The sequence below is a fragment of the Pelobates fuscus genome, chromosome 12 (genome assembly GCF_036172605.1).
Source record: "Pelobates fuscus isolate aPelFus1 chromosome 12, aPelFus1.pri, whole genome shotgun sequence".
NCBI lineage: Eukaryota > Metazoa > Chordata > Amphibia > Anura > Pelobatidae > Pelobates > Pelobates fuscus.
The window spans coordinates 121,857,849-121,875,809 of NC_086328.1; the positions used below are offsets into that span (position 1 = coordinate 121,857,849).

The 17,961-nt window shown below is 41.3% G+C and overlaps 1 protein-coding gene across 7 annotated transcripts in view; it reads left to right on the forward strand.

Annotated features, from left to right (window-relative positions):
• The window catches only part of SHANK2 (SH3 and multiple ankyrin repeat domains 2), a 509,303-nt gene that overhangs the window by 260,963 nt on the left and 230,379 nt on the right, over window positions 1–17,961 (forward strand). For all 7 annotated transcript variants that reach the window (XM_063437771.1, XM_063437775.1, XM_063437773.1 and 4 more), the window contains exon 11: window positions 12,486–12,792. In XM_063437771.1, coding sequence (XP_063293841.1) covers window positions 12,486–12,792 — 307 coding nt within the window. The remainder of the gene's footprint in view (window positions 1–12,485; window positions 12,793–17,961) is intronic.

Here is a 17,961-nt window from a genome sequence, read left to right on the forward strand (position 1 = left end):
CAGCAGAATGGGTTAGGTAGTATTTGATGACTCAGCTCTGTAGTACGTGATTTAAATGGCTGGGCAACGTTATTTACAGCAGAACCTTCAGCAAATCATAACTGCTCTACCAAAACATTCAGCAAAGTCACAGTGCTGGTCATTATACAGAATGGTATCCATCACTGAAGCTCTGTATACACCAATGTTTCCCTTTCTGTAATCCTGTATGCATGAAGTACATGGACTGCCATGCCTTTTTAAATGCATACCATGCATCCAAAAGGTTGGATGAGCATCAACTGGGCCTAATTTACAACACCAGCTACTGTAGGCACAACATTCTCAAGCTCCCCCTAACCTCCCTTACCCTCTTCCAAACTAATAGAAAAAAAATAAGAAAAAAACGTGACCATTTAAATATGACCTAAATTGTCGTATATACACACACATTGTGTGTGTATAGTGTTGTGTGTGCGTGAGTGCATGTCTATATGTGTATGTATTTGTGTTTATATAGAGTGTGTGTGTTTGTAACAGCTGGATGTGTGTTAGGGTGTGTTTGTGCAACAAAGTGGGATCCAGTTAAGTTATCAAAGTTATTACTCTGGGAGTGCACCAAGGCACTACTGCTTAGAGTGTTCTTCAATTTAAAAGAACTCTCCAAGAAAAATAATCAACACTACTTGCTGTAGGGGTATTGATGCCAGGACTGCCCTGACAACCCTCTTTGTATGGAGTCAAACTGTTTTTGATTGGTTTAACTTCTTATCTTGGGCCCAACAAGCACCGATCCCCACCTCCACTATCAATGCTAAAGAGCCAGAAGTTCCTTAGTTAGAACTTGTATCAGCTTCCTTGAGCTAAGCGCTGCAATGATTGGCTGACGCTCTCTGCCATTGCAGGGCTTAGAACTCTGGCTCTCCTATACTGGTAATAGAGATGGGTAGTGGCGCCTGGCAGGACCCAGGGAAGAAGTAAAAGCACATAACAATGGGAAGGCACTAGCACCATAACCACTACAGCAAGCTGTAACGTTTCTGGGGCTTCGAAGGTTCCAAAGTGTTGACTTTGCTTAGTATCTAATGTTCCCATTAATAACTCTACTCATTACCCATTAAAGTGTTAATAAATCTTCTTATTACCCATTAAAGTGTTAAAGGACCACTATAGTGCCAGGAAAACATACTCGTTTTCCTGGCACTATAGTGCCCTGAGGGTGCCCCACCCTCAGGGACCCCCTCCCGCCGGGCTCTGGGATGAGAAAAGGGTTAAAACTTACCTTTATTCCAGCGCCGGGCGGGGAGCTCTCCGCCTCCAATCCTCCCATTCGGCTGAATGCGCACGCGCAGCAAGAGCTGCGCGCGCATTCAGCCGGTCTCATAGGAAAGCATTATCAAATCATTATCAAATCAAAGTTCAGAATTTACATAATGATAATGGTAAAACTGTTGGCAAGATCGTGGCATAACTTTATTTGTCTCATCGACACCTACATTGGCCAATGGACTATAATTTAGCTCCATGTCAATAAAGTATGTACTATGTTAGCTGTATGAATGAGATGCTGATTTTGTTGAATTTGAGGCAGTCTGGTAGATTACCAGCATTACCAAGCAGGGCACACAGAACATTCTATACAGATCGATCTGGATCATTTCACGTATCTGTCTGTATCTTCAGTAACTGCAGATAGATGTTGTCTGTTACATTGTGTCATTCAAGCTTACTAGCTGCATCCAGTGCTGTCACCCCCTCTCTTGGTGATACCACCTACACGCACACACAAAAAGTGTATGGGTGACCCCTCTTCACCTCCCCTTTATTAGTCTCCCTCTTCAGTCCTGTGCTTGGTTCTTCATGTCTACAATGCTGACAAAAGCAGGGAGCCCAAGACGGAGTAGTTCACATGACTCACTGTGTGAAAGATCGCAAGATGTATGAGCTGCTCCAGTCTGTGCGCAGCCGTTTCCCAGCTGACAGGCAGGATATGGGGTGGGCTTTTCCACCAGAGGACTGGGTACTGCATGCCCAGCTATGCTCGCTCTTCCACACATCCCGGGAACTTGCTCCTGCGAGCTAACACTGACACAGACAGGACAGTCGTCCCTTCCAGTGCCTGGCTTTTCACATTGCTGCTAAAATCACAAGGAAAATGAAGTCTTTGTTCAGTGCTCTAACAAAGAAAGAAGGTAAGCTCTGTTTGCACCAGGAGCTTCTTGGGTGACGGGTATTGCTTGGTCGGTTATTGGGAATTTAGGCTCCTTTTATAAGGGAGCTATTGGAAAGGCAGGTCCTGAGCCTCTGATATAGGGGTTTCAATGGGTATTGGTACTACTTAGTTCTGGATAGAATCCCTGGTATCTGAAATATATGGTCTAAAAATGCTGTCAGTCCAGGGGCACTCGGTGAACAAAACTTTTAGGATTCTGCTTGTCCTTAATTACTTTTTGCAGTTTGCCTAAAGGTGAATAATGCATTGTGTTTTACTGAGTGAACAGATGGGGTAGAAGTGCTGTGTATCATTCATTAGCACTATGTCTGCTTTTTTGTTTTGCTTTAAATGGGAGACTGATTTGATGGCATTCAGAAATGTAGGAGATTTTTAGTGTGTGTTTTTTTGTTTTGTTTTTGCTATGTTTTAAGGGTTTGAGGCTAATGTTTGTCAAGTCCTCTTTTTGAATTAAAGTTGTATAACAGAGTGCTGGATGTGAAAAGTGTTAAAAATCAAGGCATTAAAATAAGTAGAGCATTGCAAATTAACATTGCATAGATATCAAAAAGAGAAACCCGGGACTCAATCAATCTTCTGGAATAACAAGCGATTGTAGCGGACTGAAGAAGACATTAATGAATGTGTCACGTTTGTGCCAGCTCAATTATTGTACTTTCACCAGGTCTCACTAAAATAGGCGAGAGGAGGGGAAAACAGCTTGAACGAAGAGTTAGCAGACTTGCTGATTCTCAGATTCTATTGAACTGTGTTAGCGCTGAGATTCGTTGGAAGCGAAGATACATTTCATACAGCGAGGCTGTGTATCCCATATGCTCCTTGAAGAGAAGGAGAACAGTCGTGGAATTCTGAATGTGTCCAGGGAACATACATTTTATATCCATTCCGTACGGTTTTATCAATGGGCATGGCAGCGATATAGGAAATCTCAAATGAGTCAATTAAATAGAAATTGCCCTTTATTAGTCATTAGTCATCAATGTCCCGTGGCTTGTAATTATTACATATATCACATAACATCTTTGTGTGTCTGAAAAGATGGAATATCGTAGCAGGTGAACAGATTATCATGCATAAAATGTGTTGTACAATAGGTAAATTAAACCTTCAGGTATATGATGTCAAACAAATATACCCACTTGATGATAAAGCCCTGCTCAAACGAGTGCAGTCGGCTAATAACTCCCTTGTGAAGTGGAGCTAAGCACAGTCCTGGAATGTCATGTGCCATCAAAGGGTTAAGTAGAGGATTCCAATACTGGCCCTCTAGTTATTGTTAAAGTACCCTCCCCATAATGCATTGCTTCCCCAGATATTGCTGTACATGATCCTTTTAGGACAAGTAGGGGGTGATTTTGTAAAGCAAACAGTGTGATAGTTTGAGCTCAAATTGCAAAGTGCTCAAAGATTATGTTTGCAGTTATGTTGATACCTGTATTTTAGATATTGGCGTATTGTGATTCAAATATAATTTTATGTCAAATGGAACCTAAATAAATAAATTAGTAGTCACAAATTAAGTCTTTCCATTTTGGGATTCTTACACAGTTAATAGGGCGCAAAAGATTATTTTGGTGGTGAGTGGGAGGTTAAGGTTTATGTAAAATCATTTGCTAGATAGATATGGCCCTTGCCAACAACCTACCCCCTAAGAACTAGGATCAGTATTGGCCTTATGCCTATATGCGCCCTGTGCAAAAAGTCTTCACAGTGTCCTCCCTGGCTACACACCTTTCATCCCCAATACCTGCTACCATTAAAAATAAAATATATTTTTTTTAAGTGATTATTGCTGGGAATTAAAACAGAATTCCAAATATAAAGACAAATAGTCAAAACTGGCATTTCCCATGTTTGTCATCTTGCACAATGTTTAATTGACTCATTTTTCTGTACTTTTTAGCATGCATAAGTGTATACCAGTGGTGTGTGGGGACGCTGCTTGTGGTGTTGAATGTATGTGTGGATGCATGTGTGAGGGGATGCTGCTTGTGGTATTGTGTGAGGGGAGGCTGTTTGTTGTATTGTGTGAGGGGAGGCTGCTTGTGGTATCGTGTGAGGGGAGGCTGCTTGTGGTATTGTGTGGGGGAGGCTGCTTGTGGTATTGTGTGAGGGGATGCTGCTTGTGGTATTGTGTGAGGGGAGGCTGCTTGTGGTATTGTGTGAGGGGAGGCTGCTTGTGGTATTGTGTGAGGGGAGGCTGCTTGTGGTATTGTGTGAGGGGATGCTGCTTGTGGTATTGTGTGAGGGGAGGCTGCTTGTGGTATTGTGTGAGGGGAGGCTGCTTGTGGTATCGTGTGAGGGGAGGCTGCTTGTGGTATCGTGTGAGGGGATGCTGCTTGTGGTATCGTGTGAGGGGAGGCTGCTTGTGGTATCGTGTGAGGGGAGGCTGTTTGTGGTATCGTGTGAGGGGAGGCTGTTTGTGGTATTGTGTGAGGGGAGGCTGTTTGTGGTATTGTGTGAGGGGAGGCTGCTTGTGGTATTGTGTGAGGGGAGGCTGCTTGTGGTATTGTGTGAGGGGAGGCTGTTTGTGGTATTGTGTGAGGGGAGGCTGCTTGTGGTATTGTGTGAGGGGAGACTGTTTGTGGTATTGTGTGAGGGGAGGCTGTTTGTGGTATTGTGTGAGGGGAGGCTGCTTGTGGTATTGTGTGGGGGGGAGGCTGCTTGTGGTATTGTGTGAGGGGAGGCTGTTTGTTGTACTGTGTGAGGGGAGGCTGTTTGTTGTATTTTGTGAGGGGAGGCTGCTTGTGGTATCGTGTGAGGGGAGGCTGCTTGTGGTATTGTGTGAGGGGAGGCTGCTTGTGGTATTGTGTGAGGGGAGGCTGCTTGTGGTATTGTGTGAGGGGAGGCTGCTTGTGGTATTGTGTGAGGGGAGGCTGCTTGTGGTATTGTGTGAGGGGAGGCTGTCTGTTGTATTGTGTGAGGGGAGGCTGCTTGTGGTATCGTGTGAGGGGAGGCTGCTTGTGGTATTGTGTGAGGGGAGGCTGCTTGTGGTATTGTGTGAGGGGAGGCTGCTTGTGGTATTGTGTGGGGGGAGGCTGCTTGTGGTATTGTGTGAGGGGAGGCTGTTTGTTGTATTGTGTGAGGGGAGGCTGTTTGTTGTATTGTGTGAGGGGAGGCTGCTTGTGGTATCGTGTTAGGGGAGGCTGCTTGTGGTATCGTGTTAGGGGAGGCTGCTTGTGGTATTGTGTGAGGGTAGGCTGCTTGTGATATTGTGTGATGGGATTCTGCTTGTGGTATTGTGTGAGGGGATTCTGCTTGTGGTATTGTGTGAGGGGATTCTGCTTGTGGTATTGTGTGAGGGGAGGCTGTTTGTGGTATTGTGTGAGGGGAGGCTGCTTGTGGTATTGTGTGAGGGGAGACTGTTGTATTGTGTGAGGGGAAGCTGCTTGTGGTATCGTGTGAGGGGAGGCTGCTTGTGGTATTGTGTGTTGTAGAGACCTAGCTTGTGGGGTAACACTGCTTGTGGGATTGAGTTGTGGGGTAGTTGCTGTTGTCTTTGTGTGGATAGGATTTGTAGTAGGAATTTGTAGGGAAATCGGGGCTGTAGTGCATGTGGGAAAATAGAGGCTGTATGGGGGTATGATCAGTAATATGTTTGTGGGTGATAGGGGCTAGATTGTGTGTGTGATGGGGTGTAGTAAAGGGGGTTGGGGCTGTAATGTAGGGGGGTAAGGTATTAGCGCAGAAGAAAATAGGGGCTGTAGTATAGAGAGTGGCTAGTTCTAGAGGGAGATACTATCTATTGCTGTAGTGTAGCAGGGTATAAACATTAGTGTAAAAGGGGATATTGACTGTAGTGTAGGGTGGTCTGTACAGTAGTGGGAGACCAGGACTGTTGAATATGGGGTAAAGGCTATAGGTGTTTGTGGGGCATGATGAAAAATGTGTTCCCCCTCCTTCTTGCATACCTTGAGGAACTGGAAGCCAGATTTTAGTTCACAAAATGTATTTACGATTGGGGTCCTCGTCTTTTTTCTACTCATACTTCAAGTGTCTGGCTGTTTGAAAAACTGAATTCAATACAGGTGGAAGTGATACAAGATACAACTGCTGGGACATTTTCAGAAGCCCTTCTGCAGGCATCCAGCTAACCCCCTCCTCCTCGCCTTCCCTAATAATACACCTTTCATGTGTTTCCTGACCTTGCTGGTCAATGATAAGATAGCACATATGTTTATTTCTTCCCTCCCTCCATAAATTGTCAGAGTAAGTCACCTCAAATTTTCAAAAATATTCACGTCCTCGGTTACACCCTAACTACACCCCTACAATTTAAATGTCCCTCTATGTCCATTTGAAATGTTGGAAGTTATTACTACAGTTATTAGAGAACAGCGGAAGAGACCTCTAGAAAGGTGCAGGGGGTACAGAGATGCAGACCCTTTTGGACTCAAGTCGTCCCTTGTCCCATCCTCTGCAGTTGCTGTACACCATTGGCTACCGGACTGTTTTCATTCCTTTAGTTCTGGAATTACCTTCCTTTGTTTACGTTGTCATTTCCTTCACTAGAGTAAGACCATTAGATACGGAATATGTTAGTCTTGGCAGCAGATTTGTCATCTTTGCCATAAGGTACATAAAATGATAGCTCCGAATCTTTACGTTATCATTATTCTTTGAAATAAAATAATACATGTATTATAATTTTTTTGTATTGTTTTGTAATGCTCACATTTAACTAAATTAATCTTTTCAGTACATCTCATAGCTTACTTTTTCTCTATGGTAACAACTTAAGTCATCTTTAGGCAGAAGCATTGCTTATCGGACCAAAAGCTGTGCAGGTAATGAAGAGTTAGTTTGCATTCATGAATACTGACATCACGTGGAAGCATCAGATATCTCAAGGGTAATCTATGAGACTCACTGAAAAAACGTAATCATTACAAAATGCACACCGAGGTTATATTACACATCATCTTTTATTTTAATTAGTTCTTATATATAAAAATATACATCCTTTTATGTAAAATTAATACTCTACAAATCTCTCTGTTTATGGAAGTTGTAGTACTTCAGTGCTGTCTTGTAAAACAAAGCTTGTTCCTTTAATCATCTTAGAATGATTGCAAGAAGTTCAGGATCATGGATGCTTTGATTCAGTTCCAGAAAATGTTGGCAAACCTTGCTGGATCACTGCAGAGCTTCCTTGGCTTCTGTTATAATCTAGTTCATATATCAGTAGGAAAATTGTTGCCATTCTGGCAGCCCACATTCATTTTTGTTATGTTCCTGATTTTGCCATTACGTGCCACTTTTGTTGTATCTGCTTTTAGATTCCTCCGTCTCTTCTGATGTTTTCTGTGTTGGTCTCTCTACACCTACAACATTCTCAATTCATCTCTAGTTTAGACAGTCCAAAATTAGACTGTAGTACATTGTAGATCAGGGTGCTCTGAAATGTATTCTTGTACTGTTAAAGGAACACTAACGGCACCAAAACCACTTCATCTCAATGAAATGTTGTGGGTGCAGTGGTCATTTCCTTTTAACCTTGCAATGTAAATCATTGACATTTTTAGAAAAAAATATTGCTTTTATTAAAATATTGGCAAATGAGGGGCAGGTGGGGACGATAAATAGGGACAGGTGTGTATTCCTAATGCTATAGTGTTACTTTAAGAAGATAATATCTATGGAGGCACCTGCGGTCCAATGCTCCCAACAGAGCGCATCAAACAAGTATATGTACCCTAGGCTGGACCCCACCTTGTTTCTTTATCTTGTGCTTCAACTCCCAGGAGCCACGTCAGTGCTGTACTCTGATGCACTCACAAGAGTATGTCACTGATATCTGTGGAGGTTCCCATGAAACCACAGGAGACTCTATAGAGCATGTCTTACAATGAGTGAGGTGATGGAATCCCACTGCTACCAATAGCGACAGCTGTGTGAATTCATAAAACATCAGAATTTTATTGAAATTTCCGCACAGTGTGTAAAGAAGTATTTTTTATGCTGACAGACCTTTTTATCAGTGATACCAAATAAAGGACAAATAAACACTGAAAATAAAATATCATGTAACAAAATTGGTAACATCATATATACAGGTACACAGTAACTTAACAAAAGGCACTCTGTATGGCCGTGTGAATAATAATCAGTAAAATAATAGCCTGTCACCTATTGGTAATAGCAATAAACACGGCTGCCCATAAACTTTCAATGTAATCGGAAACCCAGCGAAGGCACCACCTTGTCATATTGGTCTTTTGAAAGCAGCATCATAAAACTATGAAATTCTTTTTTAGGCCTGGGCTGAGAACATTGAAGTTTTACGATTTTTACACCATTATAGCAGAATAATTGTTTGTGAAAGAAGGATTGTAACCACTTTGGTAATTATTGTGTGATACTGGACGACCGCTAATAAAGTTTATTGATCTGTTACAAACAGATTGTCAAGTAAGCCTTAGTGTGTTGTTAGTGCCCTGATAGCTCCTGTTTGTTGGCAGTTTTCCAGTTCAGCAGTAAATATCGTATATTTCCAATTGGTGTTATAAAGTCATCTACTGCTAGTATAATTTGCAGAAGTTGTAGTATGGAATGATATGCTTCTGTAGTATTTACATTATGTAAAGTAACTCCTGTCAATGTATATATTCTATAGAATGACCTAGTAACTGGGGAGGATTTTTCAGACTGGAGACCTTTCACATCAATGAGATATATTTCTGCAGCAAATATTGCACAAACTACAAATGAGGAAGAAAGTACATCCTGCTTGATTTTGATTATTGTTTGACACTTTTGTTCAAATATTGCACAAAACCCAGGCAATTAAAGCACAACTTTGAGCACTTGCACTGCACTTTTACTGTGAACACCTGATAAATTCCTCATTGTCTTTAATTGGGGCTTGGCTAAACACGGTCAGTGTGATCTTAGCAGCACAGTGTTTACTTCGATTTGACCTATTGGTTAGGAAAAAGTAAAACTGTGTATGACCTACTTTCTAAGCCACCATTGTAGCGAGTGATTTTATATTGGCTAGATGGATTGTGAGACAAATATCTTTTTAGTTCATTTTTAGAGTACACCCTCATTTTCTGGTTGAGGAGCACCAGAATGTTTAATTAAATCCTGTGTTAAAAATGCATTTGGTGCTTTTTGTGTGTCATGGGAATATACAAAGGGAACAGTGCTAAAATGAACCAATACTATAAATAGGGAAAGTAGGAGGCAGCAAACCTAAAAAATAGGGTTCCCTCTAAGCCCATTATACCACTGTAAGTCATTCACACTAGAGCTGGTTCAAGCTCTACTGCCTGTGAGTAGGACTATATTAAACTCTGTTGTTGTATAAACCATCTTTACTAGACGTACTGCCCTATCATCTGTCTTTATCTTCCACATACGGATGAAATGACCAATGCTTCTCTACGTATCCCACAAGCGGGGATTGTACCGCTGTATGCCATCCACACTAGAGCTAGTTTAGCTCTACTACATGTGAGTAGGATTACCATAGATCCCTTCTTCCTGCTATCCAACCTTTTTACTAGACGCATTTGCGCTATTATCTTCTTCTCTCTTTACATACGGATCCTGGAAAGCCGTCTCCATCTGATCCATACAGAGAATATTCCTCTACATAGGCTGTTGGTGCCCCATCAGGCTCCACTAAAGACTTTGTTTTGGTACCACTATAATTTTGGACTTTGTTCATATTAGTTGTACTATAATCAGCTTTGGCGAAACCTTAATTTGTCTTGTCTTGTGTATTATTTGTGTGTGTCATGCTTTTAGTCTGTGAAATGCGTTTTGAAAATGACCTACATTGACCTACAGCAGGGTTAATTTCAATGTCACCCCAGCCATTCATTGTTATGAGATTAATAAAATAAGCATTAAGATCTGGAACTAATGACATCTAGAATACAGGATGCACCTGAGACTAGAGAACCCATCCTCGTTAAATACTTTTATATATTGTCCCTACAAAACAGATGGCACCTTTAAAGGAACAATGTAACAAAAAAATAAATATTATATTTTTAAAGTTGAATTTGTTCCAGGACAGTCTTTTTATGTTTTCTGTTTCATTGTCAGCCATGATCTCTGTCCAATCCAATATTTGTCATAGAGAAGCACATAATTTACTGCTTTTCTATGAGAAGCATTAGTGGTGTTCGACGTCATCGTGATGCGCATGACATGGAACGTGTAGATATTTGAAAATGAAAGATCTTAAATCGATACATTAAGCAAGAATACAACTTGAGCTCAATGCAGTCGGTTTTGGTGTAAAGATCATGCCCCTGCAGTCCATTGATCAGTTTTTGTTTATTTAGCTTTAGCCACAATTCTCCTGGCTGTGATTCACACAGCCAACGTGAAAAAAAAAAAGCTTTAATTATCAATCAGAACTATATGTTTACTTTAGAAGTTCTTATCTCCTGCACTGTTAATTGAACTTTAGATTTTTACTCCAGGCACCATGACCACATGAGTGATTTGAAGTGGTCGTAGTGCCTAGAATATGTATGTACCACTCTGCTGATGGAGTGGTAACTCAATTGGGATGCCATTAGCCAGACAAGAGGTTTAGGCTTTTTAATGGCAATTATGTACAAATATTCATGCATAGCAGGTCATTCATTGGTTGAGTGTGGTCAGCCTACCCTCTCAACCAATTGGGAAAGCATCACCAGAGGGAAAAGTAACATCGAAGCCTGGCAGGGACCTAGGTAAGATGGCAAACTGTTGCTAAATGATTTGCCCCATTACTGGGGACTGGACCAGGGTACTTCTGGCATCATAACCACTACAGCAGGCTATTAGCAGTTATGATGCTTGGAGTAACCCATTAATTAAACAAAGGAGGCTCCTGATAGCTCTAGTTGACTAACAGAACAGGAGATAAGAAATTCTAAATTAAACACACTGTGCAGTAAACATTTAACATTTAGATCTCTCTTTATAGGAAGTCACACCCTGGGGGTGTGTGGTTATGGCTGTCTTAACATAGTGATTTGAATCCTAAATGTCAGAGAATTGAGCAGTGAGTCTGCAGAGACATGATCTATACACCAAAACTGCTTCATTAGGCTAAAGTTGTGTTGGTGCTTAGCGTGACCCTTTAGATCAGGAGGAAGTGCCACTAGTGACTGTGTGTCAGATCAAGGTGTATTTTAGGCAAATGTTAAACATTGTTATTTCTTTGAATGGCAATGTCTGATATTGGCATAAAATATAACAGCTTCTGGGTACCAAAGCCACTATAGTGAGATGTAATGGTTTTGTTGTGTAGTGTCCCTTTACGTGTGCAAGATGCACATATTTTCTTCTGCTGGGAGAAACCCATTTATCTCTAAACACTCCTTTTATACGTGTCACCTTCTGACTTTCACAGTTTCTATATTAATTAGAATGTAACTCTGCAGAACATCTGTGTGTTTAAGTTCTCTGTATGAGTGCCACATATACTGAGCAGCCATTGGCAGGTTATACATATAGGATGTGTTTTATTCTATATATAACCTGTTCTGCTTCTTCCTCCGATGTTCCTTGAAGCGGGATTGCTGTCTATATTACACATAGCATAATGTGTAGATATGATACTTTTAGATGACATTTCCCTTCTCCTCAGAGCCGTTTAGGGAAGTTCCCAGTTACTCACCAAGGCGGAGAGGGCCACAGAACACTTTCTCATCATCCAGAGCAGTTCTAAGCTTAGGTCATAGATAAACATTATTTGGTTTAATGTGGCAAAGCAGTGGATCCCTCCTAAAACTGTCAAGGTGTTTTGATGATTCCTCCAGATATTTTACAGAATAAAACAGACATCGGAAATGTAAACTGTCAGAATCTGCCCACTGTGTATTCCTCTCTGTCTCTTTCACTATGGTGTTTATTCGCTAAAGAAACTAGACATTGCGGACAGGTGAACATTAAATATTTTCACACTGAAATATTTGAGCTGGAACACTAGCAGATTGGAGGATGGTAAGAGAGCACGGACAATTATGTGCACCTACCAGCGGCTCATAAAGTACATTCCTTCCCAACACTAATAAAAGCTGGGCAGGCTAGAGGAGATCTTTTGATATTTTTACTGGCACTAGAGTGCCTCATTGTGTCACTGCTATAAGCAAATGCTTAGTTTGCATTTTGTATTTTGTAAGCGGATTTTCAAAATTTTAACTAAATGTGTTAAAAAGTCATTCTCAATGAACATTTGCGTGCGTGTGTGTATTTAGATATATAGTTATAGTCGTAGCAGGTCATATGCTGGATGAATTATTAACATCTCCCTTCTCCTCAGTGCCATTTAGGGAAGCACCCAGTTACTCACGAAGGAGGAGGGGGCCGCAGAGCACCTTGACAGCACCCAGAATCCTGCTGCGCTCCAACAGCGATAACAATCTCAACGTGAACAACATCCCCGAGTGGTCATCTGCCTCGTCATCTTTACACCGCAGCCTCTCACCACAGCTAGTGCAACAGATGCAGAATAATCCTAATGGCACTGTAAAAACTATTGGGAGCTATGCCCAGGTACCACGGAGCCGCTCGCCATCGCTAAACCGCTTGGGGGATGATGCAAAAAGACAGCAGCACAGGCACATCAGGTATGTCACATGGACAATGTCTTGGCTGTCTGGCAGCCTGGTACTGTGCCGCCTACTGGTGAATGTTATATGCACGTCCTGCAATGTCATTCAAGCAGTGTATGTTTCAAAACATGTAATGCAATGCTGTATGTTTGTGATTGCAGTTTTGCTGCAATAAGACATTGGCACAAACATGCATCTGACAGAGCATAAGATAGTTGTTTGTTTTATTGCTTGTTTTTTGTTGTTAAATTTATTAAAAAATGTCACATACTATATAACCTCACCCCTATCTTCTCTCACATTCAGCTGGATTTGTTTGGATGTCATGTGGGTTCATAACACATGTGCGACATTACCCCAAACAAATTAAATTCTTCATACATTATATAAAGAATAAAATAAATAAATGCAATATTATTTTTTAGGGAGGCACAGGACATGTATCATGTATACATAGCCTGTTTGTAAGAGTGAATACATCAATCATACAGGTAGGTATAGATTGTTTGTTAATTAGAGTCAGCACATATAACTCGGGTCTAGGTTATCTCATAGTGAGTGACGGCTGTGTGTGGCCTACAAGCTAAGGTAGACTAGGGAGATCATTTATATTGTAAGTTAAGGTCACCAAACTAATGGTTGTTATGTTTCTAGTTTCTAGTTTCCTTTAAAGGTATTGAAAATAATCTTCTGAAAGAGCAGAAATGCTTTCTATGTGTATACAGACACCCGTTTGTGACATGGCCCACTTAACCCCTTACCAGACTGGAGTAAGGAGTAATATAGTTTTATTAAAAAGTCAGCCCCATGTAGCATGGTGTAAAGTACCGGTAGTTCTTTTTGATGTTCAGTAAGTGGTTTGGGAAGAGCATTTTCTTTCTACTTACTGTTATGCTGCCCTGTTGTCACCGTTGAAATTTAAGGTGCCTTGAGATGACCATTAGTTGCTTTAGGACTTTTCATTTTGGCACCACATCAAGGCAAACATAGACTGCAAGTCTATTTGATACCAGGGGTAAGTCATCACTGCTTTAGGAGGCAAGCGTCAACACCACAAGACTGAACCTGGCACAGTAAAACATACACATTCATATACCCAGGCGCTCTACAATCAGGAATAAAACCTCATTTAACAGCAGGAAATAAAAATCGCTGACATCCTTTGAGCTGGTGGAAATTATACAATTTTGCTGGTGATCGAATACATCTAGTTGTCATGGAGTCCCTGGAACCTGACTTTTGTTTGTGCTTTATGGTTTACACACAAATTTATTATTAGGTTTTGCGAACATGGACTCTGCTCACATCTCCCGCCACTGGCCTGCGGAGATCATCAAAGTCTCTGTATGGATTAAAATGTAGGGAACACTGAATACATTTATTTTCTGTGTGGTTATCTTGATCGTGGGTCTGAGTAGACTAACAGTTGATGCCAGAGTTACAAGGAAAATGGGTCATTCTATATATCATAGGACAATCAGGATACTAGCAGGACTGACTGACTGACACTCTTTTGTCTTGCAGCAGGACTGACTGACACTCTTTTGTCTTGCAGCAGGACTGATTGACTGACGCTCTTTTGTCTTGCAGCAGGACTGACTGACACTCTTTTGTCAGCTGTATGTTGTATATTTGTAACTGTGCATAGCTTGATAGTAAGAGTGCTTTGTGTATAGCAATTCCCTCCTCTCTCCTCCCATGCTATTGAGGATTGAGTAATTACTAGTGATGTAGTGATGATCTCAGGAATTTTGTGCCTCTGTTGCACAGATTATGTTTTCCTTTTCCATATCATGGTACCTATTTTAATATCCAGGATATGTCCTTAATCAGCTAAACAACTGTTCACTTCAATAGAACACCAGATAAAAATTGAGTCATTGTGAATGCTCTAAGGCTGTTTTTAAACCCGGGGCTCAGTCACATCTATCCCACAGGCCACTTTACTCCCAGGGATCCAGTCACATCTATCCCACAGGCCACTTTACCCCCAGGGATCCAGTCACATCTTGCCCACAGGCCACTTTACCCACAATCATAAAGCTATGAAAGACAAGCTGCTTTATGTATTGTGTTCTGGATATCCCATTGATTGCTCTGGAATTTCAGTGAATTTCAGTCACTCCACCTTCATTAAAAAGAATTCACAGGATAAATGAACGATTTAAGCAGTATCTGTAATATGGTTCTTGAAAATCAAATTAGCTTTTACCTTGGCCCCTTCTCTGGCACTCTAGCCCCTCAAGGATTAAAACAGAGGTGCATTATTGTCTTTCGCCATGTTCTGTGTTTTCATCTGTCACAGAGGTTAAAATAGAAAACCAGGAAGGTTTAATTCTGTTGTTCTATTTTTGGCTCCGTTAATTTTCCCTGGTAAGGCACGGCTGTGATATTTATATGTTAATGTATTCAGTCTTTAGCCCTTTAGTAAGAGCTGCAACATTTTATAAAGCAATAAAACAGACAGCACGAAACGAAATGCCAAGCTGAATCTTCCTAGCAGTGCTTTCTCCTGAGAGTGGCATTTCTCCACGGCACATCTGGAATACCCCAAAAATATTTTGCGTGTTACATTGTATTCATTCTCTTAACAAGGGTGGCTCAGTTGCATAAAAATGTTTAATGGTGAGAGACAGTTGAATTCTCATGAACATTGAAGCGGCACTGTCATGGCCGCATCTGTTTTTTTTTGTTAACCCCCCCCCCTCCCAAATCTAATACATCTAATAGCCCCCCTGGTCGCCCTCAAATGCACCTAAGCCCCTCATATTACCTATATTTAATGTTTATTTTCTGCCCGGACCTAGGTCCTTGGCGCCGCCATCTTTGTGTGGGTAGATGAAGTCCCTGTTCGACACGTCATCTGCCCACACTAGATTCCCACGCATGCCAAGTTCAGCATTCGGACGGGAATTTCGACTATTCATCAGAAAGACGAATGAATAGAAATGTCAAACGAACAAACAAAGACCGAATGACGGTGTTCATTTGTTTGTTCGTTTATTACAAGGAGGGAGCTGCCAGCTCGCAGCTTTCTCCAGATATGCTCCCCGCCACGTCCTAACCCCCCACATGTCCTCCCTCACTCTATGGGGGTCAACATGACCCCCATAATAGCATAGGGAAGATTAAAATCTCCTGAATGCCCCTACCCGCTGTGCCATGAATAGGGGCATGTCAACTAAACAGCCTGTGCCTACTCACTGTTGTGAACCCCCCCATCCATTAACTAGCCCTCCTCCCCCCCCCACCTATCTATTAACTAGCGGAGGGGACATAGTGTCCCCCCCGAGCCCTTACCCGTGCCCCATGAGTGCGGGCTATGCCCTGCGGGTCCCTAAATGGCAATGGGGGGAGGACCTATTGTCCTCCCCCCGGCCCCCACCCATGAGCGGTGGGTGGGGGCTGTAAATGTAAAAAAAAAAACTGAAATACATTTCTACTTACCCCCCCTCACCCTAAAAATTGTGAGGAGGGGACACAATAAAACTAAGTCCCTGTAACTAAGAATAAATACCATTTGAAGTCTTTTTTCTAAAATCTTATATTTTCAGCCCCAAAAAAGGGCCAAATTAAAAACCATAAAACCTGTTGAATTTATAAAATAAAAAAAGACCTGAGCGTTAAAAGAAACCACCGGGTAAAAAATATCCTGACGCTAAAAAAAATAATCCATGTTCACCGCGGGGGCACAACGCAGACTGAGCTCCTATAAAGCCTTCCCATGCCCTGCAATTTGACTCAGAGGGCTCTGATTGGTTGGTTTACACCAACCAACAAGAGTGCTTTGATAGGTAAATAGTGAGCCAATCAGAGCATTCTTATTGGTTGGCTTGGAATCCAACCAATCAGAGTGCTCTGAGTAATTTTACACAGAGTGGGAAAGTTCTTTGGAATTTTCCCACGCTGTGTAAAATGACTCAGAACACTCTGATTGGTTGGATTCCAAGTCGACCAATCTGATTGCTGCTGTAAGTCAAATTACACAGCTCACTCTGATTGGTTTGAGTCATTCTGAGTGGGGAGGCACTCTTTGTGCGCCTGAAACATCTCAAATCTTGTGAGTGCAACAAATCTGGCGCTACACTGTGTCTATTGACTGTATTACAATGTTATGGTTTTAGGTTTCAGCTCATTCCCTATAGATTGTATATACTAGAATGTCACAAAGGAAGGAGACCTTTTGGGGAAGCTGTAATATATGCCCGCACCGGTTAAGTAGTCTGCTATAGTGGTGGTAGGAATTATATTTATTTATATTTCTTTTTGTGCATATATATTGTAGGACTGCCTGATAGGATATATTCTGAATCAAATGGTGCCGAACATATTTAAACAGATATGCCTCAAGCTATTTTTTTCCCTAATATTCATATCCCTGCATCAGTTGAGTTAATTAATAGATTGACAACGCTGTTACGTCACTGACTTTGTCACCATTTTTAAAGTACTACTAGCTAGACACATTTTTAAAATTTCCATGACCGCAATGTAAGTGATCATACACATATTCTTGGAAACTTTGAACCTTAAAATGTACACATGGAAGATTCAGATTTATATAAGAATATGTATAAAATGAAAAATGTAATACACTTTTAGTTCTAGAACTTTTGTAATGCACATTTTGTTAAGTTGTGGAGAAGAAAAGAAAGAGTTGTGTTTACAAGTTTAATTTTGGGAGCAACCACCATCTTGTATAGGGCAACCACCTACCTCAGGAGACGGCAATGGCGTGTGAGTTGTACGTCTTAGGTAGGTGGAAAAAGGAGAGAGCATGGTAAAGGGCATGCCAAGGTCATAATCCGGTTTTCAGTCTTAAAGGGTCCAGTATTTAAAATGTCTTTATTTTAGGGCACGATTAGTCTGTAATGGTTACCTAAACCCAAGGATTGCACAGTGGGCCACAGAAAAGCTGATAGATCTGCAGTCTGCTGGGAGAGAGGCTCGTCTGATTCCAGTTAATATATATATATATTTTTTATTTCAAATTCTTTATTTTAATAAATTTTCAGTCAGTTTGTATCAAGAAATGCTTATTAGTCATTAGTAAAAAAAATACAAAAAATGTTTTCGTCAGACAGCAAATTCTGAGGCTCCAATGATACCAGCCATTACCAGCCCAAAATATGCCTCTCATGTTTTAGATGGAACAGTGCACACTCCCGATACGAATTACATGAA